General features: G+C 46.7%; 1 protein-coding gene across 1 annotated transcript in view; it reads right to left on the bottom strand.

The window, feature by feature from the left end:
* The window catches only part of LOC140365334 (uncharacterized), a 32,815-nt gene extending 14,186 nt beyond the window's left edge, over nucleotides 1-18,629 (bottom strand). The window contains exons 1-3 of the mRNA XM_072451708.1: nucleotides 18,381-18,629; nucleotides 16,214-16,336; nucleotides 13,816-13,985 (exon numbers count right to left, since the gene is read on the bottom strand). Of these exons, the coding sequence (XP_072307809.1) occupies nucleotides 13,816-13,985; nucleotides 16,214-16,336; nucleotides 18,381-18,629 (542 nt within the window). The remainder of the gene's footprint in view (nucleotides 1-13,815; nucleotides 13,986-16,213; nucleotides 16,337-18,380) is intronic.
* Between the last annotated feature and the right edge of the window lie 7,282 nt (nucleotides 18,630-25,911).

Here is a 25,911-nt window from a genome sequence, read left to right on the forward strand (position 1 = left end):
TATCCTTATGGGAAAATTGTAGAATCGCTCAAATCACCACATTTTTACGCTTCACACTTTAACGAACTCCTCCTAGGGCGATTGTCCGATCAAACTCATATTTGGGGAAAATCATCTACACAAGCGGGGCATCAAAAGTTATCCATATTTTGATTTTAAGTACTACGGTCTCTGTGCGGTAGAGCCGCAAATATATGTCACAAATGGGAAAAACGCCAAATCCTTGAAATGTTCACATTTATGCTTCACACTTTAATGAACTCCTCTGTGGGCAATAGCTCGATCAAGCTCATATTTTGGGAAAATAATCTACACAAGCGGGGCATCAAAAGTTATCCATATTTTTATTCCAAGTGTCACGGTCTCTGTGCGCTGGAGCTGCACATTTGACCGACATTTGTGTTCATTTGCACTGGTTAAGCACAGCATTGAACATGTCCAATGTGTCGCTGTCTTAGTTCTTAGACAATTGCGTTAGCGCCAACTCTGTAAAATGCAGAGAGCAGAGTCGTAAGGCCGGCGGCCCGCGAGGGCCGTTGGATGCCGCTTGCGGCTTTAATTTTTATTATTAGGCCCGAGCCCCAGCAGGGCGGAGGGCCTATTGCTCCCGCAACGCTGCCGAAGGCAGCGTTGCAACTGTCTGACCAAACATGCGGGCGCAGCCCGCATGTTTGGTACCCCGTCGCCCCTGGCAAGTACAGTGAACTAGCCCATGCCGAAGGCATGGATCATGCATACTTACTCCTGCTATGACAGAAATAGTCAACAATTAGTGAATGGGCGTAGCCCATTCACTAATTGTTGACAACAGCAGCGCGAAGCGCTGCATTCCTCCAAAAACCCTCCTGGCATCGTCCCGTACGCGAGAATCCATGCCGCAGGCATGGGCCATGTTTGTATCTGCTCAAATTAATGGAAGTCTATGGGGAGTGGGCGGGGCATCCCGACGGAATAGGGAGTGACAAGCGCGTAAGCGCTCGTAATGATGATTCCACCCCATGGCGGCATCGGGAAGGCTTAGAGCTTTCAAACGATGTAAAATTTGTTGTTATAGTGGAAACGGCTATATTGTTTTTGCTAAAAATATTATTAGGCCCGAGCCCCAACAGGGGGAGGGCCTATTGCTCCCGCAACGCTGCCGAAGGCAGCGTTGCAACTGTCTGACCAAACATGCGGGCGCAGCCCGCATGTTTGGTACCCCGTCGCCCCTGGCAAGTACAGTGAACTAGCCCATGCCGAAGGCATGGATCATGCATACTTACTCCTGCTATGACAGAAATAGTCAACAATTAGTGAATGGGCGTAGCCCATTCACTAATTGTTGACAACAGCAGCGCGAAGCGCTGCATTCCTCCAAAAACCCTCCTGGCATCGTCCCGTATGCGAGAATCCATGCCGCAGGCATGGGCCATGCTTGTATCTGCTCAAATCAATGGAAGTCTATGGGGAGTGGGCGGGGCATCCCGACGGAATAGGGAGTGACGAGCGCGTAAGCGCTCGTAATGATGATTCCACCCCATGGCGGCATCGGGAAGGCTTAGAGCTTTCAAACGATGTATCATTTGTTGTTATAGTAAAAACGGCTATATTGTTTTTGCTAAAAATATTATTATTATTATTATTATTATTATTTTTCTTGTTCTTCTTCAGCGCTTTGATCTCTAATTTGACCCCCTGAACATGCTCAAAAACTCACCAAACTTTGCCCAAAATTCAGAATCGGCGAAAAATTTTATTTTTTCTGGGCCATTTTTTTTTTCGTTAAAAAATGGCGCGACAGCGCCACCGACAAAAGTCAAAATACATTGCGCCTATGGGAGACGCCCCGAGGTCAACTTTGGCGTAAAGCTACGAAATTCGGGACACGCATTCCTCTCGTGAGGATAAACAAAAAAAATCATTGTGGCCACGCCCCCAAACTTACCCTATGGCCGCCATCTTCCTTTGAAAATGAAAACAAGCTGAGTTAGCCATTTTGTTTACGTCAAACTTTGACGAACTCCTCCTAGGGCGTTTTGCCCACCGACTTCAAAATCGGCGTACGTCCTCTGGACAAGTGGGGCATCTAAAGTTATTCAATTTTTTGATATACCTTTTACGGTCTGTGTGCGGCGCAGCCGCAAAGTTGGACAACTTATTTTGGAATATTGCAGGTCTAAAAATTGCTCCCATTTGATCAAAACCAGTCCGATTAGGACCAAATTTGAATCAGTTGTTAAACTTTCTAGTTTGGACCAGTTTATGATGACAAAATTGAAATGGCAGTGATAGCGCCCCCTACAGAGTGACCTTTAAATTAACATTGAAGGTCAAAAATTAGTTTTACCAAAATTGTCTAAACTTTACCCAAAATTCTATTTTGCCGTCCCGATCACAAAAGCCAATCACAAAAATGCCTAATTTTTTACGCCGTAGTCGTAGCGATGACAGAAACCTCCCATGTTATCCCTATGGGAAAACCACAAAATCTCTCAAATTACCACATTTTTATGTTTTACACTTTAACGAAGTCCTCCTAGTGCGTTTTGCCCACCAACCTCAAAATCGGTGTACGTCCTCTAGACAAGTGGTGTATCTAAAGTTATCCAAATTTTAAGGATAACTTTTACGGTCTTTGTGCGACGGAGCCGCAAACGTTTCCCAGAATTCTGACTATTTGGCCTTCAGAGTGGCCTATAAACAATAGAGTTTTTCCAAATGACATGATATTTTGAACAAAATTCTAATTTGCCATCCTGATCATAAAAGTATGAGAGCCAAAGTCATATTTTGTACGGCGTAACCGTAGCGATGACAGAAACATCCCATGTTATCCTTATGGGAAAATCGTAGAATCGCTCAAATCACCACATTTTTACGCTTCACACTTTAACAAACTCCTCCTAGGGCGATTGTCCGATCAAGCTCATATTTGGGGGAAATCATCTACACAAGCGGGCCATCCAAAGGTATCCATATTTTGATTCTAAGTGCTACGGTCTCTGTGTGGCGGACCCGCAAATATATGTCAGAAATGGGAAAACAGCGAAATCTCTAAAATGACCACATTTTCACGCTTCACACTTTAACAAACTCCTCCTAGGCCGATTGCCCGATCAAGCTCATATTTGGGGAAATCATCTACACAAATGGGGCATCAAAAGTTATCCATATTTTGATTTTAAGTGGTACGGTCTCTGTGCCGTGGAGCTGCAAATATATTGTCACAAATGGGAAAAACACCAAATCCTTGAAATGTTCACATTTACGCTTCACACTTTAATGAAGTCCTCTGTGGGCAATAGCTCGATCAAGCTCATATTTGGGAAAAATAATCTACACAAGCGGAGCATCAAAAGTTATCCATATTTTTATTCCAAGTGTCACGGTCTCTGTGCGCTGGAGCTGCACATTTGACCGACATTTGTGTTCATTTGCACTGGTTAAGCACAGCATTGTACATGTCCAATGTGTCGCTGTCTTAGTTCTTAGACAATTGCGTTAGCGCCATCTCTGTAAAATGCAGAGAGCAGAGTCGTAAGGCCGGCGGCCCGCGAGGGCCGTTGGATGCCGCTTGCGGCTTTAATTATTTTTATTTTTCTTGTTCTTCTGCTTTTTGATCTCTAATTTGACCCCCTGAACATGCTCAAAAACTCACCAAACTTTGCCCAAAATTCAGAATCGGCGAAAAATTAGATTTTTTCTGGGCCATTTTTTTTTTCGTTAAAAAATGGCGCGACAGCGCCACCGACAAAAGTCAAAATACATTGCGCCTATGGGAGACGCCCCGAGGTCAACTTTGGCGTAAAGCTACAAAATTCGGGACACGCATTCCTCTCGTGAGGACGAACAAAAAAAAACATTGTGGCCACGCCCCCAGACTTACCCTATGGCCGCCATCTTCCTTTGAAAATGAAAATACGCTGTGTTAGTCATTTTGTTCACGTCAAACTTTGACGAACTCCTCCTAGGGCGTTTTGCCCACCGACTTCAAAATCGGCGTACGTCCTCTGGACAAGTGGGGCATCTAAAGTTATTCAATTTTTTGAGATACCTTTTACGGTCTGTGTGCGGCGCAGCCGCAAAGTTGGACAACTTATTTTGGAATATTGCAGGTCTAAAAATTGCTCCCATTTGATCAAAACCAGTCCGATTAGGACCAAATTTGAATCAGTTGTTAAACTTTCTAGTTTGGACCAGTTTAGGCTGACAAAATTGAAATGGCCGCGATAGCGCCCCCTACAGAGTGACCTTTAAATTAACATTGAAGGTCAAAAATTAGTTTTACCAAAATTGTCTAAACTTTACCCAAAATTCTATTTTGCCGTCCCGATCACAAAAGCCAATCACAAAAATGCCTAAATTTTTACGGCGTAGTCGTAGCGATGACAGAAACCTCCCATGTTATCCCTATGGGAAAACCGCAAAATCTCTCAAATTACCACATTTTTATGTTTTACACTTCAACGAACTCCTCCTAGTGCGTTTTGCCCACCAACCTCAAAATCGGTGTATGTCCTCTAGACAAGTGGTGCATCTAAAGTTATCCAAATTTTAAGGATAACTTTTACGGTCTCTGTGCGACGGAGCCGCAAACGTTTCCCAGAATTCTGACTATTTGGCCTTCAGAGTGGCCTATAAACAATAGAGTTTTTCCAAATGACATGACATTTTGCACTAAATTCTAATTTGCCATCCTGATCATACAAGTATGAGAGCCAAAGTCATATTTTGTACGGCGTAACCGTAGCGTTGACAGAAACATCCCATGTTATCCTTATGGGAAAATCGTAGAATCGCTCAAATCACCACATTTTTACACTTCACACTTTAACAAACTCCTCCTAGGGCGATTGTCCGATCAAGCTCATATTTGGGGAAAATCATTTACACAAGCGGGCCATCAAAACTTATCCATATTTTGATTCTAAGTGCTACGGTCTCTGTGTGGCGGACCCGCAAATATATGTCAGAAATGGGAAAACAGCGAAATCTCCAAAATGACCACATTTTCACGCTTCACACTTTCACCAACTCCTCCTAGGCCGATTGCCCGATCAAGCTCATATTTGGGGAAATCATCTACACAAATGGGGCATCAAAAGTTATCCATATTTTGATTTTAAGTGCTACGGTCTCTGTGCCGTGGAGCTGCAAATATACTGTCACAAATGGGAAAAACGCCAAATCCTTGAAATGTTCACATTTATGCTTCACACTTTAATGAACTCCTCTGTGGGCAATAGCTCGATCAAGCTCATATTTGGGAAAAATAATCTACACAAGCGGAGCATCAAAAGTTATCCATATTTTTATTCCAAGTGTCACGGTCTCTGTGCGCTGGAGCTGCACATTTGACCGACATTTGTGTTCATTTGCACTGGTTAAGCACAGCATTGTACATGTCCAATGTGTCGCTGTCTTAGTTCTTAGACAATTGCGTTAGCGCCATCTCTGTAAAATGCAGAGAGCAGAGTCGGAAGGCCGGCGGCCCGCAAGGGCCGTTGGATGCCGCTTGCGGCTTTAATTAGGCCCGAGCCCCAGCAGGGGGAGGGCCTATTGCTCCCGCAACGCTGCCGAAGGCAGCGTTGCAACTGTCTGACCAAACATGCGGGCGCAGCCCGCATGTTTGGTACCCCGTCGCCCCTGGCAAGTACAGTGAACTAGCCCATGCCGAAGGCATGGATCATGCATACTTACTCCTGCTATGACAGAAATAGTCAACAATTAGTGAATGGGCGTAGCCCATTCACTAATTGTTGACAACAGCAGCGCGAAGCGCTGCATTCCTCCAAAAACCCTCCTGGCATCGTCCCGTACGCGAGAATCCATGCCGCAGGCATGGGCCATGCTTGTATCTGCTCAAATCAATGGAAGTCTATGGGGAGTGGGCGGGGCATCCCGACGGAATAGGGAGTGACGAGCGCGTAAGCGCTCGTAATGATGATTCCACCCCATGGCGGCATCGGGAAGGCTTAGAGCTTTCAAACGATGTATCATTTGTTGTTATAGTAAAAACGGCTATATTGTTTTTGCTAAAAATATTATTATTATTATTATTATTATTATTATTTTTCTTGTTCTTCTTCAGCGCTTTGATCTCTAATTTGACCCCCTGAACATGCTCAAAAACTCACCAAACTTTGCCCAAAATTCAGAATCGGCGAAAAATTTTATTTTTTCTGGGCCATTTTTTTTTTCGTTAAAAAATGGCGCGACAGCGCCACCGACAAAAGTCAAAATACATTGCGCCTATGGGAGACGCCCCGAGGTCAACTTTGGCGTAAAGCTACGAAATTCGGGACACGCATTCCTCTCGTGAGGATAAACAAAAAAAATCATTGTGGCCACGCCCCCAAACTTACCCTATGGCCGCCATCTTCCTTTGAAAATGAAAACAAGCTGAGTTAGCCATTTTGTTTAAGTCAAACTTTGACGAACTCCTCCTAGGGCGTTTTGCCCACCGACTTCAAAATCGGCGTACGTCCTCTGGACAAGTGGGGCATCTAAAGTTATTCAATTTTTTGAGATACCTTTTACGGTCTGTGTGCGGCGCAGCCGCAAAGTTGGACAACTTATTTTGGAATATTGCAGGTCTAAAAATTGCTCCCATTTGATCAAAACCAGTCCGATTAGGACCAAATTTGAATCAGTTGTTAAACTTTCTAGTTTGGACCAGTTTAGGCTGACAAAATTGAAATGGCAGTGATAGCGCCCTCTACAGAGTGACCTTTAAATTAACATTGAAGGTCAAAAATTAGTTTTACCAAAATTGTCTAAACTTTACCCAAAATTCAATTTTGCCGTCCCGATCACAAAAGCCAATCACAAAAATGCCTAAATTTTTACGCCGTAGTCGTAGCGATGACAGAAACCTCCCATGTTATCCCTATGGGAAAACCACAAAATCTCTCAAATTACCACATTTTTATGTTTTACACTTTAACGAAGTCCTCCTAGTGCGTTTTGCCCACCAACCTCAAAATTGGTGTACGTCCTCTAGACAAGTGGGGCATCTAAAGTTATCCAAATTTTAAGGATAACTTTTACGGTCTCTGTGCGACGGAGCCGCAAACGTTTCCCAGAATTCTGACTATTTGGCCTTCAGAGTGGTCTATAAACAATAGAGTTTTTCCAAATGACATGATATTTTGAACAAAATTCTAATTTGCCATCCTGATCATAAAAGTATGAGAGCCAAAGTCATATTTTGTACGGCGTAACCGTAGCGTTGACAGAAACATACCATGTTATCCTTATGGGAAAATCGTAGAATCGCTCAAATCACCACATTTTTACGCTTCACACTTTAATGAACTCCTCCTAGGGCGATTGTCCGATCAAGTTCATATTTGGAGAATATCATCTACACAAGCGGGGCATCAAAACTTATCCATATTTTGATTCTAAGTGCTACGGTCTCTGTGTGGCGGACCCGCAAATATATGTCAGAAATGGGAAAACAGCGAAATCTCTAAAATCACCACATTTTTACGCTTCACACTTTAACGAACTCCTCCTAGGGCGATTGCCCGATCAAGCTCATATTTGGGGAAAATCATCTACACAAACGGGGCATCAAAAGTTAGTCATATTTTGATTTTAAGTGGTACGGTCTCTGTGCCGTGGAGCTGCAAATATACTGTCACAAATGGGAAAAACGCCAAATCCTTGAAATGTTCACATTTACGCTTCACACTTTAACAAACTCCTCCGTGGGCAATAGCTCGATCAAGCTTTACTTTGGGAAATATCATCTACACAAGCGGGGCATCAAAAGTTATCCATATTTTTATTCCAAGTGCTAAGGTCTCTGTGCGGCGGCGCAGCAAATTTGACTGACACTTGTGTTGATTTGCACTGGATTGGCCATGTCCAATGTGTCGCCGTCTGTCAAGTTCTTTTTTTATTCAACACACAATAAGGGCGCCATCTTTATCAAGTCGAAAGCGCAGAGTCGGAAGGCCGGCGGCCCGCGAGGGCCGTTGGATGCCGCTTGCGGCTTTAATATTCTTTCTTCTTTCTTCTTCTCGGGACCAACCCCCCTATTTTTCACCCAGTGAACATTGACGAAAAGTCACAAAAATGTTCACACCTCTAAAAATCGTGCCTCTCTACATTCTGGCTATTTCCCTTTTCTAAAACAAAAAAAATTGGCGCGTCAGCGCCCCCAAATGTACCAAAAATGCATTGAGAGATGGGAAATGACCCAAAAAAAATCTGATTGTAGAATCATGAAATTTGGCGCCGAGGTAGATGGTGACAAGAGAAGTAAAAAATATTATTACGGCAACGCCGTCCGCCCAACCAAATGTCGGCCATATTGCTTCAAAAATGGCTAAACATGACTTTGGAGTTTTTCCAAACGTCATACTTTTACGAACTCCTCCCAGGGCGTTGGCCCTAAAAAGCTGAAATTTGGTGAAAATGCTACTGAGGAGTGGGACATCAAAAGTTATCCAAATTACATTGATACCTCTCACGGTCTCTGTGCGGCGAAGCCGCAAACTGTAGCTAGAATTTCAGAAATCTCCCATATTTAAAATTTCTGCCGTTTGCGCAGATAAAGTCAGAATTGCGTCAAATTAGAATCAGTTGTTAAACTCTTTGCCCTAAACCTACTTGAAGTGAAATAAATTCATTTGGCGCCACAGCGCCCCCTACAGATTTTATATGGAGGTTAAATGTTTAGTTTTGCGAAATTATATGAAATTTGACACACAACTAAATTTTGGCATCCCCATCAAAAAAGTCAATGAGACCCATGTCATAATTGTTATGGCGTTGCCGTAACGATGACCGAAACCTTTCATGTTATTCCAATGGGGAAATCGCCAGAATATGTTTACACTTTAGACTTTCACAAACTCCTCCCAGGGCTCCTCCCACCCGCACACCGCCTCCTCACCCGCACACCGCCTCCTCACCCGCACACCGCCTCCTCACCCGCACACCGCCTCCTCACCCGCACACCGCCTCCTCACCCGCACACCGCCTCCTCACCCGCACACCGCCTCCTCACCCGCACACCGCCTCCTCACCCGCACACCGCCTCCTCACCCGCCCCCGCCTCCTCACCCGCCCCCGCCTCCTCACCCGCACATCGCCTCCTCACCCGCACACCGCCTCCTCACCCGCACACCGCCTCCTCACCCGCACACCGCCTCCTCACCCGCCCCGCCTCCTCACCCGCACACCGCCTCCTCACCCGCACACCGCCTCCTCACCCGCACACCGCCTCCTCACCCGCACACCTCCTCCTCACCCGCCCCCGCCTCCTCACCCGCACACCGCCTCCTCACCCGCCCCCGCCTCCTCACCCGCCCCCGCCTCCTCACCCGCACACCGCCTCCTCACCCGCACACCGCCTCCTCACCCGCACACCGCCTCCGCACCCGCACACCGCCTCCTCACCCGCACACCGCCTCCTCACCCGCACATCGCCTCCTCACCCGCACACCGCCTCCTCACCCGCACACCGCCTCCTCACCCGCACACCGCCTCCTCACCCGCACACCGCCTCCTCACCCGCCCCGCCTCCTCACCCGCACACCGCCTCCTCACCCGCACACCGCCTCCTCACCCGCACACCGCCTCCTCACCCGCACACCTCCTCCTCACCCGCCCCCGCCTCCTCACCCGCACACCGCCTCCTCACCCGCCCCCGCCTCCTCACCCGCCCCCGCCTCCTCACCCGCACACCGCCTCCTCACCCGCACACCGCCTCCTCACCCGCACACCGCCTCCGCACCCGCACATCGCCTCCTCACCCGCACACCGCCTCCTCACCCGCACACCGCCTCCTCACCCGCACACCGCCTCCTCACCCGCACACCGCCTCCTCACCCGCACACCGCCTCCTCACCCGCACACCGCCTCCTCACCCGCACACCGCCTCCTCACCCACCCCCGCCTCCTCACACGCACACCGCCTCCTCACCCGCACACCGCCTCCTCACCCGCACACCGCCTCCTCACCCGCCCCCGCCTCCTCACCCGCACACCGCCTCCTCACCCGCACACCGCCTCCTCACCCGCACACCGCCTCCTCACCCGCACACCGCCTCCTCACCCGCACATCGCCTCCTCACCCGCACACCGCCTCCTCACCCGCACACCGCCTCCTCACCCGCACACCGCCTCCTCACCCGCACATCGCCTCCTCACCCGCACACCGCCTCCTCACCCGCACACCGCCTCCTCACCCGCACACCGCCTCCTCACCCGCACACCGCCTCCTCACCCGCCCCCGCCTCCTCACCCGCCCCCGCCTCCTCACCCGCACATCGCCTCCTCACCCGCACACCGCCTCATCACCCGCACACCGCCTCCTCACCCGCACACCGCCTCCTCACCCGCACACCGCCTCCTCACCCGCACACCGCCTCCTCATCCGCACATCGCCTCCTCACCCGCACACCGCCTCCTCACCCGCCCCCGCCTCCTCACCCGCACACCGCCTCCTCACCCGCACACCGCCTCCTCACCCGCACACCGCCTCCTCACCCGCACACCGCCTCCTCACCCGCCCCCGCCTCCTCACCCGCACACCGCCTCCTCACCCGCACACCGCCTCCTCACCCGCCCCCGCCTCCTCACCCGCCCCCGCCTCCTCACCCGCACACCGCCTCCTCACCCGCACACCGCCTCCTCACCCGCACACCGCCTCCTCACCCGCACACCGCCTCCTCACCCGCACACCGCCTCCTCACCCGCACACCGCCTCCTCACCCGCCCCCGCCTCCTCACCCGCACATCGCCTCCTCACCCGCACACCGCCTCATCACCCGCACACCGCCTCCTCACCCGCACACCGCCTCCTCACCCGCACACCGCCTCCTCACCCGCCCCCGCCTCCTCACCCGCACACCGCCTCCTCACCCACACACCGCCTCCTCACCCGCACACCGCCTCCTCACCCGCACACCGCCTCCGCACCCGCACACCGCCTCCTCACCCGCACACCGCCTCCTCACCCGCACATCGCCTCCTCACCCGCACACCGCCTCCTCACCCGCACACCGCCTCCTCACCCGCACACAGCCTCCTCACCCGCACACCGCCTCCTCACCCGCACACCGCCTCCTCACCCACCCCCGCCTCCTCACACGCACACCGCCTCCTCACCCGCACACCGCCTCCTCACCCGCACACCGCCTCCTCACCCGCCCCCGCCTCCTCACCCGCACCCCGCCTCCTCACCCGCCCCCGCCTCCTCACCCGCACACCGCCTCCTCACCCGCACACGCCTCCTCACCCGCACACCGCCTCCTCACCCGCACACCGCCTCCTCACCCGCACATCGCCTCCTCACCCGCACACCGCCTCCTCACCCGCACACCGCCTCCTCACCCGCACACCGCCTCCTCACCCGCACACCGCCTCCTCACCCGCACATCGCCTCCTCACCCGCACACCGCCTCCTCACCCGCCCCCGCCTCCTCACCCGCCCCCGCCTCCTCACCCGCACATCGCCTCCTCACCCGCACACCGCCTCATCACCCGCACACCGCCTCCTCACCCGCACACCGCCTCCTCACCCGCACACCGCCTCCTCACCCGCACACCGCCTCCTCATCCGCACATCGCCTCCTCACCCGCACACCGCCTCCTCACCCGCCCCCGCCTCCTCACCCGCACACCGCCTCCTCACCCGCACACCGCCTCCTCACCCGCACATCGCCTCCTCACCCGCACACCGCCTCCTCACCCGCACACCGCCTCCTCACCCGCACACCGCCTCCTCACCCGCACACCGCCTCCTCACCCGCACACCGCCTCCTCACCCGCCCCCGCCTCCTCACCCGCACACCGCCTCCTCACCCGCACACCGCCTCCTCACCCGCCCCCGCCTCCTCACCCGCCCCCGCCTCCTCACCCGCACACCGCCTCCTCACCCGCACACCGCCTCCTCACCCGCACACCGCCTCCTCACCCGCACACCGCCTCCTCACCCGCACACCGCCTCCTCACCCGCACACCGCCTCCTCACCCGCACACCGCCTCCTCACCCGCGCACCGCCTCCTCACCCGCACACCGCCTCCTCACCCGCACACCGCCTCCTCACCCGCACACCGCCTCCTCACCCGCACACCGCCTCCTCACCCGCCCCCGCCTCCTCACCCGCCCCCGCCTCCTCACCCGCACATCGCCTCCTCACCCGCACACCGCCTCATCACCCGCACACCGCCTCCTCACCCGCACACCGCCTCCTCACCCGCACACCGCCTCCTCACCCGCACACCGCCTCCTCACCCGCACACCGCCTCCTCACCCGCACACCGCCTCCTCACCCGCACACCGCCTCCTCACCCGCACACCGCCTCCTCACCCGCCCCCGCCTCCTCACCCGCACACCGCCTCATCACCCGCCCCCGCCTCCTCACCCGCCCCCGCCTCCTCACCCGCACACCGCCTCCTCACCCGCACACCGCCTCCTCACCCGCACACCGCCTCCTCACCCGCACACCGCCTCCTCACCCGCACACCGCCTCCTCACCCGCACATCGCCTCCTCACCCGCACACCGCCTCCTCACCCGCACATCGCCTCCTCACCCGCACACCGCCTCCTCACCCGCCCCCGCCTCCTCACCTGCCCCCGCCTCCTCACCCGCACATCGCCTCCTCACCCGCACACCGCCTCATCACCCGCACACTGCCTCCTCACCCGCACACCGCCTCCTCACCCGCACACCGCCTCCTCACCCGCACACCGCCTCCTCACCCGCACATCGCCTCCTCACCCGCACACCGCCTCCTCACCCGCCCCCGCCTCCTCACCTGCCCCCGCCTCCTCACCCGCACATCGCCTCATCACCCGCACACCGCCTCATCACCCGCACACTGCCTCCTCACCCGCACACTGCCTCCTCACCCGCACATCGCCTCCTCACCCGCACACCGCCTCCTCACCCGCCCCCGCCACCTCACCTGCCCCCGCCTCCTCACCCGCACACCGCCTCCTCACCCGCACATCGCCTCCTCACCTGCACACCGCCTACTCACCCGCACACCGCCTCCTCACCCGCACATCACCCCCGTCCGCAGAGACCTCCACTGGCTCCCCGTCCCACAGCGCATCCACCTCATGCTCCTCACCATTGTTTACAAGTCCCTCCATAACCTGGCAACCATCTACCGCTCTGAGCTCCATTACCACACCCCTAGCCACTCCCTCAGGTCAGCTGATGCCAACTTCCTGTCCCACCCCAGGACAAAAGTTAAGACCTGGGGGGGACAGGAACCTTCTCTGCTGCTGCCCAAACCCTTTGGAACTCGCAGCCCAAATACTCCAGAGACTCACTGAAGCCACATTCGCTATCTTTAAAACATCACTGAACAACCATCTTTTTAAAACCGCCTTTTTAAAAACGTTATCCTACTTTATACTTAAATGTAACGCGCATTTGGGTTTCTTGAAAAGCGCCATATAAGTGTTATGTATTATTATGACTATTATCTACTGTTGTAAGAAGGCAAAACATCTAAAGTATCATGAGCCAAAACCAATATCTAAGAAGCCATGGATCAAAACAAGACTGCTGGGTCAAAACACTTTCATAAACATCAAAGCTCCACTGGTTTAGTATCTATTATATCTGACAACGCAGTCTCTAGTATATTGTATTATTGTCATTTTTACCAAGCAGGGTGTAAGCGTTGCAGCATGCAGTCAAATTATAATAAACTTTGCATCATTTATCTCTCAAATTTGTTTTTATAGCACTGTTACAACCTGTGTGGTGCCAAACGTGATGCACAATACCAAAGAACAACTGCAAATACATAAAATAATATGGGGAAAATGACATTATAACAGTTTTTGGAGTCTCACCTGTGCACGATGCCATGTTTATGCAGGTGGTCCACGGCAGAGAGGATCTGTCTGGTGTAGCGGCGGACTTCCCTCTCCTCCAGACGCTTCCTCTCACAGATCCTGTCCATCAGGTCTCCCCCCGCGCACAGCTCCATGGCCATGTAGTAACTGTTCTCCGTCTCCAGGGTCTGGCGACACACAATTTGGACCAAACCAATGGAAATATCAGGTTAAACTGAGATTGAAGTTGGTGGAATGGTGTGGGTCAAAAAATGTCAAAAACCTCTTCAAAACATCTTCTCTTTTTTTAAAGATACTGTTGCTAGTAGGCTTTGTTCGAAAGGAGAGAAGAGTGTGAAATGGGGGATGAAAGAGGAGGGAAGACATGCAGTAAATTGTTGGAGTCAGGAGCCAACTGCACTTGGAGCCTGGCATACGTGTGCTGTGCCTTAACCACTCCACCACCAGGCTGCACTCCAACAGCTTCTCAATGAGCTCTCAGTACCGTCAATAGTAGTAAAAGTAGTACAAGTTGGGCAATGTAGTGGGACAATTGGAATCAGAGGGATAAAGCGGGCGCACTGTTGTCACTGTAAGTCAGGATGGTCTGTTACCGTGTATTTCATCGTGGTACCAGCCAGTAACGAGTCTAAACCAGGGGTCCCCTAACCGGGCTGTGGACCATCTGCTACCGGACTCCAGAGGCAAATGCAACATGTTTTACAATCTATTATTATTATAGTTTCATAGTCTGCTGCTATTTCACCCTGGAGAGACAAAGAGACCACGAGAATGGACTGTTTAGCAAGCTTTATTCGTGAGTTATTTGGCGCTCAGACCCCGGCGGAAGACGTTGCAATCATGGGCACTCCATGATCTATTTGTATCAGATGTCTCCCCCCGGAGCCTGGAGACTGGTGGTGGTAGATGTGGAGAGAAGGTAGATGATGAGGGGAATGCAGAGGAGGAGCTGGGGAGGTGGTGGGTCACAGTACGGTTTGAGCGCCCGAGCCATCTGCCTGAGGGCTTAAATGCGACCGCCTGAGCGCTGATTGGAGCGGGGAGGAGTCACTTGAGAGCGTTGATTGGGGATGAGGAGCAGGTGCGAGGGCCATGGTGCAGACGCCCCCTGACCTTTCACCCTCCTTCTTGGCAGGGAAAAACTGCATAACCTCTTTGGGATAAGCGCAGAAACCTGGGAGAGTCCATGGTGAAGTGAGGGATCTGACTCTCACAGAGGGACAGGCGGGCGCCTGCTTGAGTGCGATGATGGCGCTGGGGAGAGGGGTCCTTCCATGGTGGCCTTGACGTAGATGGGTGGAGTCAGGTCTTCCAGGCTGAATTTACGCAGGCTTCATATGTGTTTCACCATGAACATACCATTAAGCTATTAAACAGCAAACATGAGTAAAAAGAAGGGTTTGTACACATTTTCCTCTGTTATTACAGGCTTTGCCCCCTTCAAACTGTCTCTGAAGAATAAATCTTGTGATTGTGTCGATCCTTGAGAGGAAAACGGTTGGGAATCGCTGGTCTAAACCATCACTTAATCCAAAGTAACTAAGCCCTGTGTTCGTTTTGACATTTTATCATTCCAAACATTAAGCACTCATATTACTTCATCATATTATTGATCCTATTTTCTGTGTAAATATCACCAGTGGCGCCATTGAAAAGGTGAGACATTATCTGAACGCTTTTTCACAATAAATGTCAGTTAAAAAAATAGAAAAACAACTCATACAGAAGGAAGTGCTAGTTGTCATTTGACAAAACAAATTTGACAATAATAATAGAGCACAGTTGATTATAAAAAAAAGGATATTACCAAAGAAAAATAACATCCTCTGCACTTGAACGTGACAGTGTGATCTCCTTCTCACCTCAAACGGACCTGAACGTGACAGTGCGATCTCCTTCTCACTTCAAACGGACCTGAACGTGACAGTGCGATCTCCTTCTCACTTCAAACGGACCTGAACGTGACAGTGCGATCTCCTTCTCACTTCAAACGGACCTGAACGTGACAGTGCGATCTCCTTCTCACTTCAAACGGACCTGAACGTGACAGTGCGATCTCCTTCTCACCTCAAACGGACCTGAACGTGACAGTGCGATCTCCTTCTCACCTCAAACGGACCTGAACGTGACAGTGCGATCTCATTCTCACCTCAAACGGACCTGAACGTGACAGTGCGATCTCCTTCTCACCTCAAACGGACCTGAACGTGACAGTGCGATCTCCTTCTCACCTCAAACGGACCTGAACGTGACAGTGCGATCTCCTTCTCACCTCAAACGGACCTGAACGTGACAGTGCGATCTCCTTCTCACTTCAAACGGACCTGAACGTGACAGTGCGATCTCCTTCTCACCTCAAACGGACCTGAACGTGACAGTGCGATCTCCTTCTCACCTCAAACAGAACTACGATGTGTGGATGCCGCACCATCTGGTGAATCCGTGGCTCTCTCTTCATGTTCTTGAGCACGTACGAGTCCTGTCGAGCTTTCTTCTTGTCGATCACTTTGATGGCCACCTGAAGCAAAAGATCCAACGTTACGGCCATTTAGGTTTTACTTTCCCCCCACAACGAGGGTCAAAATGAATGTAAAACACTAATTTACATTTGAATCTGCAAGAAATATTCACAAAAACAACTTTTTCTATCTTTGGAAATAAAATTGTAGAATCTGAAACATGACAAGACACTAAAATGCTAATAAATAAACACAAATGCTACTAATAATTTGGATGATAACAGTAAATGAAAGCACTCAAATCTTGTCATAGCATAGCAAAAGCAAAGACAGCAAAGAAATAGCATCAACACAATACTATCTGTTTTCACAATTTGGCCCCCAAAAAGTATTTGTTGTTGGAGTAAAAAAATTGTTCATAAAATACTGTGAGACTTGGGTATCATTGTATCTCCTTTAACTAATAGTAAACAATTTTCAAACATCTGGGCAAGAACTGAAGGCTTTAAATGAACTGGAAATATCATAAATCTGTCTGGAAAAAATAAAGTGTGTCTTGTTCTGAAGAGTTAGTTGAAAGTTGAAATTGCGTGTGGTCCATGTTTGTAGGCACACTTGTATTCAAATCCTTTCCCCTTGTGGATGGATAACGTTTGTCTAAGCGGGGGGTTAACGGGGCAAACATCCCACACAGGTGAGTTTGGCTGTTACTATGACAACAGAGTTAGACACACACGATACGGTGAAGTCATGGAGGCAGTGGCCCTTCAGCGACTGGGAGTTAAACAGACATTTGCACACACGGACCGGCTCCGAGAAACCTACTCAAACAGTCTCAGACTCCACGGGAACAAATGCAGGTCAACGCTGGATCTGAAGGGGAAGGTTTGCACTAAAACACTTGAAACTCCACACCAAATATAAATACAGCCATCATAACTATATGAAGGGATGAAAACAAACAGATACATATTAACTGTCTTTGTAACTCGCATCTAAAGTTATGAAAAATTTAATGAATATACTATAAACGCTAGATTATTGCAGTTAAAATTCTCTGTGACATTATTTTACATCCTGCTGTAACGTCGTTTCCATAATCTATGGCGAGTGATTATTTGATATTTTTAATGATTATCTTATTGTTTAATTTAAGAACAAGCACAGAGGTCCCCAACTACCGGGGCCGAGGCCCAAAACCAGGCCGCGGGCCATCTACTACCTGTCCCCAGAGGCTAATTTTTTCAATCTTCCTATAAGTTATCTGTCCTTTCCCCTTGTATCTACAGCGTTGTAACACCGACATTTCCCCATGTGTGGACAATAAAGGATTATCTTATCTTAATGTGACCTGTGTTTTACAGTGTATTATGAATTGTATTTTATGGTCTGTTGCTTTGTCCCACTATTCTATACGTGTTTTACCATGAACATGTAGAGCCAATGCTTTTAATAAACAGCAAACATAAGTAATGAGGTATTTTAAAAGTTATATTCAGATTGTACACTTTATACTTTATATTTTATTATGTACATATCGTGCCGTTTAGTATTCATTGTTCAATTGTTTGTGTTGCACCGAATCACCAGGACAAGTTCCTATGTGTCTGTACATTTTGTTTATCGACAAATGGCAATAAACCATATTCTGATTCTGATTCTGTTACTGGCCCCGCCCCCTTCAACCGGTCCCTGAATAAAAAATATGTTTACAATAAATATTGTACCATGTTTAGAATTGTTATAATGTATTTTGTTTAACTTTAACTTTACAAATATGTATATTTTTAAAAATCTTTGACACAAACCATTGCTATCTTTTGCTACTTAATGTTTAGAATTATATTACCATTTTTGCATTCAAGATAAGATTAAGCATCTTTAAACATGTTATGCCCATTCATAATGGTTTATGACATTTTAAGTGAAAAGTGACACAAACAAATATTGACTTAACATTTCAAATTGAATAAGCTGATGTTTTGAAGTCTTGTCTAATGTCATATTTACCTTTTCGAAATAAGTGCCTTTAAAACCATAATTACTGGAGCTCACGCCGCGCACACAGCACCAGAGCAGTGACATCATCAGTTCCCCTCTGACCTTCTCTCCCGTCCCGATGTGAAGTCCCTCCATCACTTTGGCGAACGACCCCTTGTTGATCATCTTGCCCACCAGGTACGAGCCCACGCGCTTCGAATGGGGGAAACTTCTCAGCATTTCCCGGGACACTTTCACCAGGGGCAGGGTGGCCATGCGGTGCTCCTGTCCCCCCAGAATGTCCCCCCCGCGGTCTCCCCCCTTGGCCACCATGTCCTCAGCGGCGGAGGGATTCACTGCAACAACCGGCATCGCAGATGCCAAGCCATGCGTCCACCGACATGCCAAAGGAACCGGCGGGAACTCTTCTCCAAAATGATTCCCCAAATGAGAAGAGAGAGAATATTTGTTTTTCCTGCAACTTTTTCAATTCAAAATGACAAAAAATTAAGTCCTTCGACTCAAAAAAACCTGTCCATTCATAGTTCCAGGTTCTGTTTTCTTGTCTTTCTTGCTAGAATATTTTTCAGGTTTTGTTTCTGTGTTTGTCAAGTTTAGTTCTAGGTTCTGACTCCCTGTAGTCCAGGCTCTTCACAGGTTTAGTTCCTTTTTGTCAGATTAGTACTAGGTTCTGTCCAAAAGTCTCCTTGTAGTCTAAACTCCTCACAAGTTTAGTTTCCTCTGAGTTTAGTTCTAGGTTCTGTCTTCTTCTTCCAAAAGTGTTCCTGTAGTCTAGACTCCTCACAAGTTTAGTTTCCTCCGAGTTTAGTTCTAGGTTCTGTCTTCTTGTCCAAAAGTGTTCCTGTAGTCTAGACTCCTCACAGCTTTAGTTTCCTTAGAGTTTAGTTCTTGGTTCTGTCTTCTTATCCAAAAGTGTTGCTGTAGTCTGGACTCCTCACAGCTTTAGTTTCCTCCGAGTTTAGTTCTTGGTTCTGTCTTCTTGTCCAAAAGTCTTGCTGTAGTCTAGACTGTTGGCAGGTTCAGCTCCTTCCGTGTTTGTTCATTTAGTCCTCAGTTTTGTCTCTTGCTGTGCTCTCGCCAGTGTCTTGGCAGGTTTGGTTCCTTCCGTGTTTGTGTCTGTGGCCGTTAGTGGATGATTAACCGTGGACTTCGCAGGTCAGCTCAGTGATGGATGACACTCTACACCGTAATTACCCCCCCCGTGCGCGCCGGATCTCTGGACACTGCACGGCTCACAGTTACACACTAAACGCTCACATGGTACGGAGAGAGGCAAGGTCAGTATCAATGTTGACTGAAATTGTGGTGGTGGTAAATAGAACAAATGTCTCATTATGTTTGTAAAAGGCCTCACACTGTTTAAAAGACTTAAAGGTAAAAGAGGAGCAGAAAGAGTTCAATGTTCCTGGTTAAAAACACTTTATATTTTTTTATTTAATTCATAATGACCAAAACATTTATTAAGAATGATTCAGGTTTAGAAACAAATACACTAATTCCAAACCCTTTAATTATTAGTTATTGGGACAGAATAATACATAATTTTTCGATTATAAATTATAGCTTTCTTCATGCTTTATTAAGGCTAATTAGTTATCTTAAAATAAATAGTAATAATAATAATAATAGTGATACTACTACTACTAATAATAATAATTTAATTATTTTATTGTATTTTAAATTTTCTTGCCATTCGCTTATAAATCAGACATATAAAATATTTAGAAGGAAAATTAAATGCCTTGCTATACCATTTTATAATAAAATACAAACACATGAACATACATAGTTTATTAAGAACGATTCAGACTAAGTAACTACTTAATTTTAAGGGGTAAAAAATTAACCAAGCCTGAATCATTCTTAATACACTATTTGCTTATTATAAATCTATAAGTCTTGTTTTGTGCTTTATTAGGCCAATAAAAGTGTAGTTATTAAGTGAGACAAAATCTAGATCATCAGCTGGACCTTTCAATATTCAATTCCAATTTTGAAAGAATACGTATAACATCTGTCACTGTAATTCAGGTTAGATAAAATGTTGAAACGTATGATTACGTACACTTGGAAGAAATACAAAATAAAACTCAAACCCACCACAATTATTCAGATATCATATAAAAAAGTAATAATGATACAAATAAAAAAGCCTAAAATGAATCTGTTATTTATGCAGTATAGGCCTAAACCACAGGTGTACAGTGCTATAGGTCCAAAGGCTTTCTATTGTGATTAGTAGACATCTTCAAAAACGATTTAAAACAACAACAAGGAAGAAAAAAAAAAAAAAGAACCAAACACAGAAGAACCTAATAAATACTCGTGGATTCACCCCTCTGTAGTGACACAGTGAAACAAAGAGCTTGTTCGCGTTAAGCAAATGACAACAAAACATCGCTCAGGTTTCCAAACAAGCTTTCAAATTACAAGAGCCGTCCCCATCCGTCTCTACAGCGTCTGCTATACGGGCCGTTTACACGTCTCTGGCTGATCAATAATGAATGTTTGGTGTATTAAAAGAACGTGTCTGCATGTGTAGGTATGTGCTATGGCCTGGTCTGGGTCAGATTGCAGTGTCGTCACTCAGCTGATGGAAAGGAGGAATAGGGACTTAGGGCTATCTGTGTAACGTGATCGTTCTCATGCACACGGCTTTAACGTATCGACTGTAGCAGCAGGGTAAAGCTACTCTGGCGTTACAACCTGATAAACCTGTCCATGTGCGCAGTTTTTGTATATGTTGTATTTATGACCAGTCAAAGTCCATTTATATTCCAACACCTTATTTTATGAATGCCTTTATTTTACTGTTATTATTTGTTGTTTTATGCTGCTTCTGTCGCTGATGCGCATTCCTAGTTGTCTGTATTTTATTATGTAGTCTTATACTAGTTTGACTAAAGCTCAGTATCATTCTCAAACTGTTCAGGAAAGGTCAACTTGTGTTCTGTTTATGTGATTTATTTTAGTGTGGATACTGGCTCAAATCTACTGGCAAAAAAAAAATGTTAACGTAATGCTAAATTATTTAAATTGTTTTTTGGGGGGAAATTAGTTATCTGCATTTGACCCATCATTTATTTATTTTATTTTATTTTATTTCATTTCATTTTATTTTATTCATTTTATTCATTTTATTCACTTTATTCATTTTATTCATTTTATTCATTTTATTCATTTTATTCATTTTATTCATTTTATTCATTTTATTCATTTTATTCATTATATTAATTTTATTTATTGTATTCATTGTATTTATTTTACAAATAAAAACACATTTCCATTTTACAGACACATCAGTGTGTACACATCCACGCAGGTCATTGTTTGGCCCTCACTCAGACACTTCCGTAACACTTACAGGTGGGTAACGTTTAGAAGTCCAGAGGAGAACATTTTTACCTCTGAAAGAAACAGGAAAACGGTTCTCCAAAAGACATCCTGCACTGTGCGATTTCACAGTTCTGGGGGTTATTAACACATTTGAGACATAACTTGAGAAAACATAAACTACTGAAGCTTTCAAAACTTAATAAATGATCATTCCTAAGGGTGTGGCTGGAGGATTTTAATGTGCATGTTTGTTTTGGGTTGATGAGGGAAACCCGAGTGGTCAAAATAGCTTAAGACTCATTACTTTTCAAACAGTTCAATACCTGCTCCCATCTGCTTTGACCCTAGCGTCTCTTGTAATGTGGGCCGTGGCGCCGTTAAACTTCTCTTAATCACAATCAAAACAAACCGTAACGTGTTTTTCTCTTCGCCGCGAGACAAAATGCCAAGTTATTTTTATAGGAGCAATCAGCAACTTTGCACAATCACTTTTCAAACACCCTAAATGTGCACAGCCTCCTCCACAGAGCGGTCAACGATTCATCCAGAAAACACACACAAATGACATCTACAGACCCTGGACTTTACAGATGAAGTATTTCAATCTATCAAACCCTTCGCAAGTATTCACATGCATGCGTTTTCTGGTCACTTGAACAGCTTTAGAGGTGAAGCAGGAAAAAACGTCCTTTTACTGTCAATCAGCGCTCAAATCCCGACTCTGACCATTTACTGCATGTCCTCCCTTCTCTTATCCCCCATTTCACGCTGTCTTTCCTGTCTAATAAAGCCTACGGGCCAAATATATTTAAAAACAATCATGATAATGTTGAGGAATGCAGCTTTAATAGAGCGGCTGCATAGGTTAGAAATTACATTATTGGTGTAATGATTCATGATTCATTAATTTATCTATCTTGCATTTACTCAATTGCAGTTGTCATTATACTATTTGTGATTTAAACTGAATTCCCTTCAACTCATTTATGTTAAAATAAATTGTATTTGTATTTATTCAATGCAGAAAAATGCTCATAATATTGTGCTCATTACAGATTTTGTTTAGAATAGTATTTTTAGAGTCTGTGAATCCAGGTCATAGTGTCCAGTGTGAAGAGGCGTGTCCTCCGTGGTCCTGGCTCCTCCCCTGTATGATAATGATGTATCCACCCATACCACATGTCACGCTTCCTCCTCTGAACTTCAGGAGCTCGTACTGCTCGCTGTGGTGGGCAGTATGAGCTAATACCAAGTTCAAAGCTAATACATTGGCTAAAATACATCTAATACTACGGGAAGATAAGAGTAAGATAAGATAATCCTTTATTGTCCACACATGGGGAAATTTCTGAGTTACAACGCAATAGATACAGGGGGAAAGGACAGATAACTTATGGGAAGTTCGAAAAAAACACTAATAGAAGAACTTTTATAAACAAAACAAAAAACTCTTATTAACAAAACTCCTCTCATATCTTAATAGGGAATGGAGGGGATTTTTTTTTTTTTTAAATAAAATAAAATAAAGTAAAGTAACAATAGCTAGCATAAGACTAAATAACACTAATACTAATGGTAAGTAAACACTCTTATTTACATCAGTTATATGCACATGAATATAACCTTAATTGCTTGAGTATGACAGTAATTGCACATGAATATGACGGTATTGCACATGGTTAAGTCAGTATTGCACATAAATATGATGGTATCGCACATGGTTAAGTCAGTATTGCACATGATTAAGTCAATATTGCACATGATTAAGTCAGTATTGCACATGGTTAAGTCAGTATTGCACATGATTAAGTCAATATTGCATATGATTAAGTCAGTATTGCACATGGTTAAGTCAGTATTGCACATGGTTAAGTCAGTATTGCACATGGTTAAGTTAGTATTGCACATGATTAAGTCAGTATTGCACATGATTAAGTCAGTATTGCACATGATTAAGTCAGTATTGCACATGAATATGACGGTATTGCACATGGTTAAGTCAGTATTGCACATAAATATGATGGTATCGCACATGGTTAAGTCAGTATTGCACATGATTAAGTCAATATTGCACATGATTAAGTCAGTATTGCACATGGTTAAGTCAGTATTGCACATGATTAAGTCAATATTGCATATGATTAAGTCAGTATTGCACATGGTTAAGTCAGTATTGCACATGGTTAAGTCAGTATTGCACATGGTTAAGTTAGTATTGCACATGATTAAGTCAGTATTGCACATGATTAAGTCAGTATTGCACATGATTAAGTCAGTATTGCACATGGTTAAGTCAGTATTGCACATAAATATGATGGTATCGCACATGGTTAAGTCAGTATTGCACATGATTAAGTCAATATTGCACATGATTAAGTCAGTATTGTACATGGTTAAGTCAGTATTGCACATGAATATGACGGTAAACATTCCAAAAATAGAATTAAATGACTGCTTAATGCCATACTAGTCTGTGGAGCATTACAGGCAAAGTAATAACAAAGCAGGCGGAGCACCCTTCACCAGAAAAGTTACCTCTAAATCAAACTAAACCGACAGGCCACAGAGCCTCGTGTTATGAAGTCAACTTTTCTTCCAAAAAACACAAACTATTTTAACATAAGTGGTCTCCCAATGCAAATCTCTCCCATCTCCAAACCGTTACCGCGAGCGAGGGACTTCATAAAACGGGCGAGTCTATTTGGTCGGGGTACTAGGTGTTAACACGCTCCGTCTAATGCCACGGAAGGGTGTCATAGACAGACTGGGCTCTTACGGCAGGATAAACGTGGAGCGATTGATGAGAGGTGGGAGTCAGCTCGGGGAGTGAAAAACAAATGTGAATTAATAAGACCTCCAGAGTCTTATTTTGTAACCTCAGCGGTGCCGTGTTTGAGTGTTTGCCGCAGGCTTTTCGCGGCGTTTCCATGGTGCAGAAAGGTCACAGTCGTTGCCAGAAACCGCAGTCTATTTCAGTGTTAACTCCAAAAGCCGGGATTATCCTTTCCTCTGCGTTCGTTTCACATTTTCACAGAGTCGTGAGCCGAGCTGGGGAGAGTGGTTTTGCTCAAACGGTTTCGCTTAAAAGTAATATTACTCAATTAAAAGTGATAGAAAATGGTTCTAAAGTTGCGTTCACAGGTTCACCCTCGGTATAGAGAATAAAAAGAGACTAAACCCAGACTAAACCTTGAATAAATCAGGACTAAACGTTATAAAACTATACAATATTATTAGAAATCTAGACTGTTTTTAAACTTTGTCATCCCTTTAAAACTATGTATCTGGGCCTTAAAACTCCTGCCATGGACACAATCAATGGATACCTCTGGAACGTACTTTCAGTGGCAGGAAAAAAGACCATAAGAATGAAACAAACTGCACCAACGATGAAGGACTGGACTGACATAGTAACAGACGTCAGACAAATGGAAAAAGTACCATTCGGACGAAATAATAATATCGGACTTATAACTTATATAATATAAGTTGCACCTCGGCCTAAACTATAAAACATATAGTCCGGAAAATACAGTATTTGCCTATTGTAAAAAAAAAAGCTAGAAATGAGCTCAATAAGAAACAAAGACGTCACATGTAATCTCCCAAATAATAATACTATATAAGTAATAAAACTATGAAGTGATATTTCTGGGGTTACATTTAGGATTTATGCATTAAAATCACACAGACATGACAGAAATCACAAAACAGTTTAAGACATAAAAGAGAAGAGTGCATATGTGTCATATGCACAGCTAAACAAAACCGTTTTTAGCGTAGATTTGAACATTGTCAGAGTAGAACCTGTCTCACATCTTCAGGAAGACTGTTCCAGATTTTAGCTGCATAAAACTGAAACACAGATTCCCCATGTTTAGTCCTGATTCTGGGCACCAGCAGGAGGCCGGTCCCTGTTTAGTCCTGACTCTGGCACCAGCAGGAGGCCGATCCATGTTTAGTCCTGACTCTGGCACCAGCAGGAGGCCGGTCCATGTTTAGTCCTGACTCTGGCACCAGCAGGAGGCCGGTCCATGTTTAGTCCTGACTCTGGCACCAGCAGGAGGCCGGTCCATGTTTAGTCCTGACTCTGGCACCAGCAGGAGGCCGGTCCATGTTTAGTCCTGACTCTGGCACCAGCAGGAGGCCGGTCCATGTTTAGTCCTGACTCTGGCACCAGCAGGAGGCCGGTCCATGTTTAGTCCTGACTCTGGCACCAGTAGGAGGCCGGTCCATGTTTAGTCCTGACTCTGGCACCAGCAGGAGGCCGGTCCATGTTTAGTCCTGACTCTGGCAC

Source organism: Eucyclogobius newberryi, unplaced genomic scaffold (assembly GCF_026437365.1).
Source record: "Eucyclogobius newberryi isolate DKJ021-1_F unplaced genomic scaffold, fEucNew1.0.hap1 SCAF_1, whole genome shotgun sequence".
Lineage (NCBI taxonomy): Eukaryota > Metazoa > Chordata > Actinopteri > Gobiiformes > Gobiidae > Eucyclogobius > Eucyclogobius newberryi.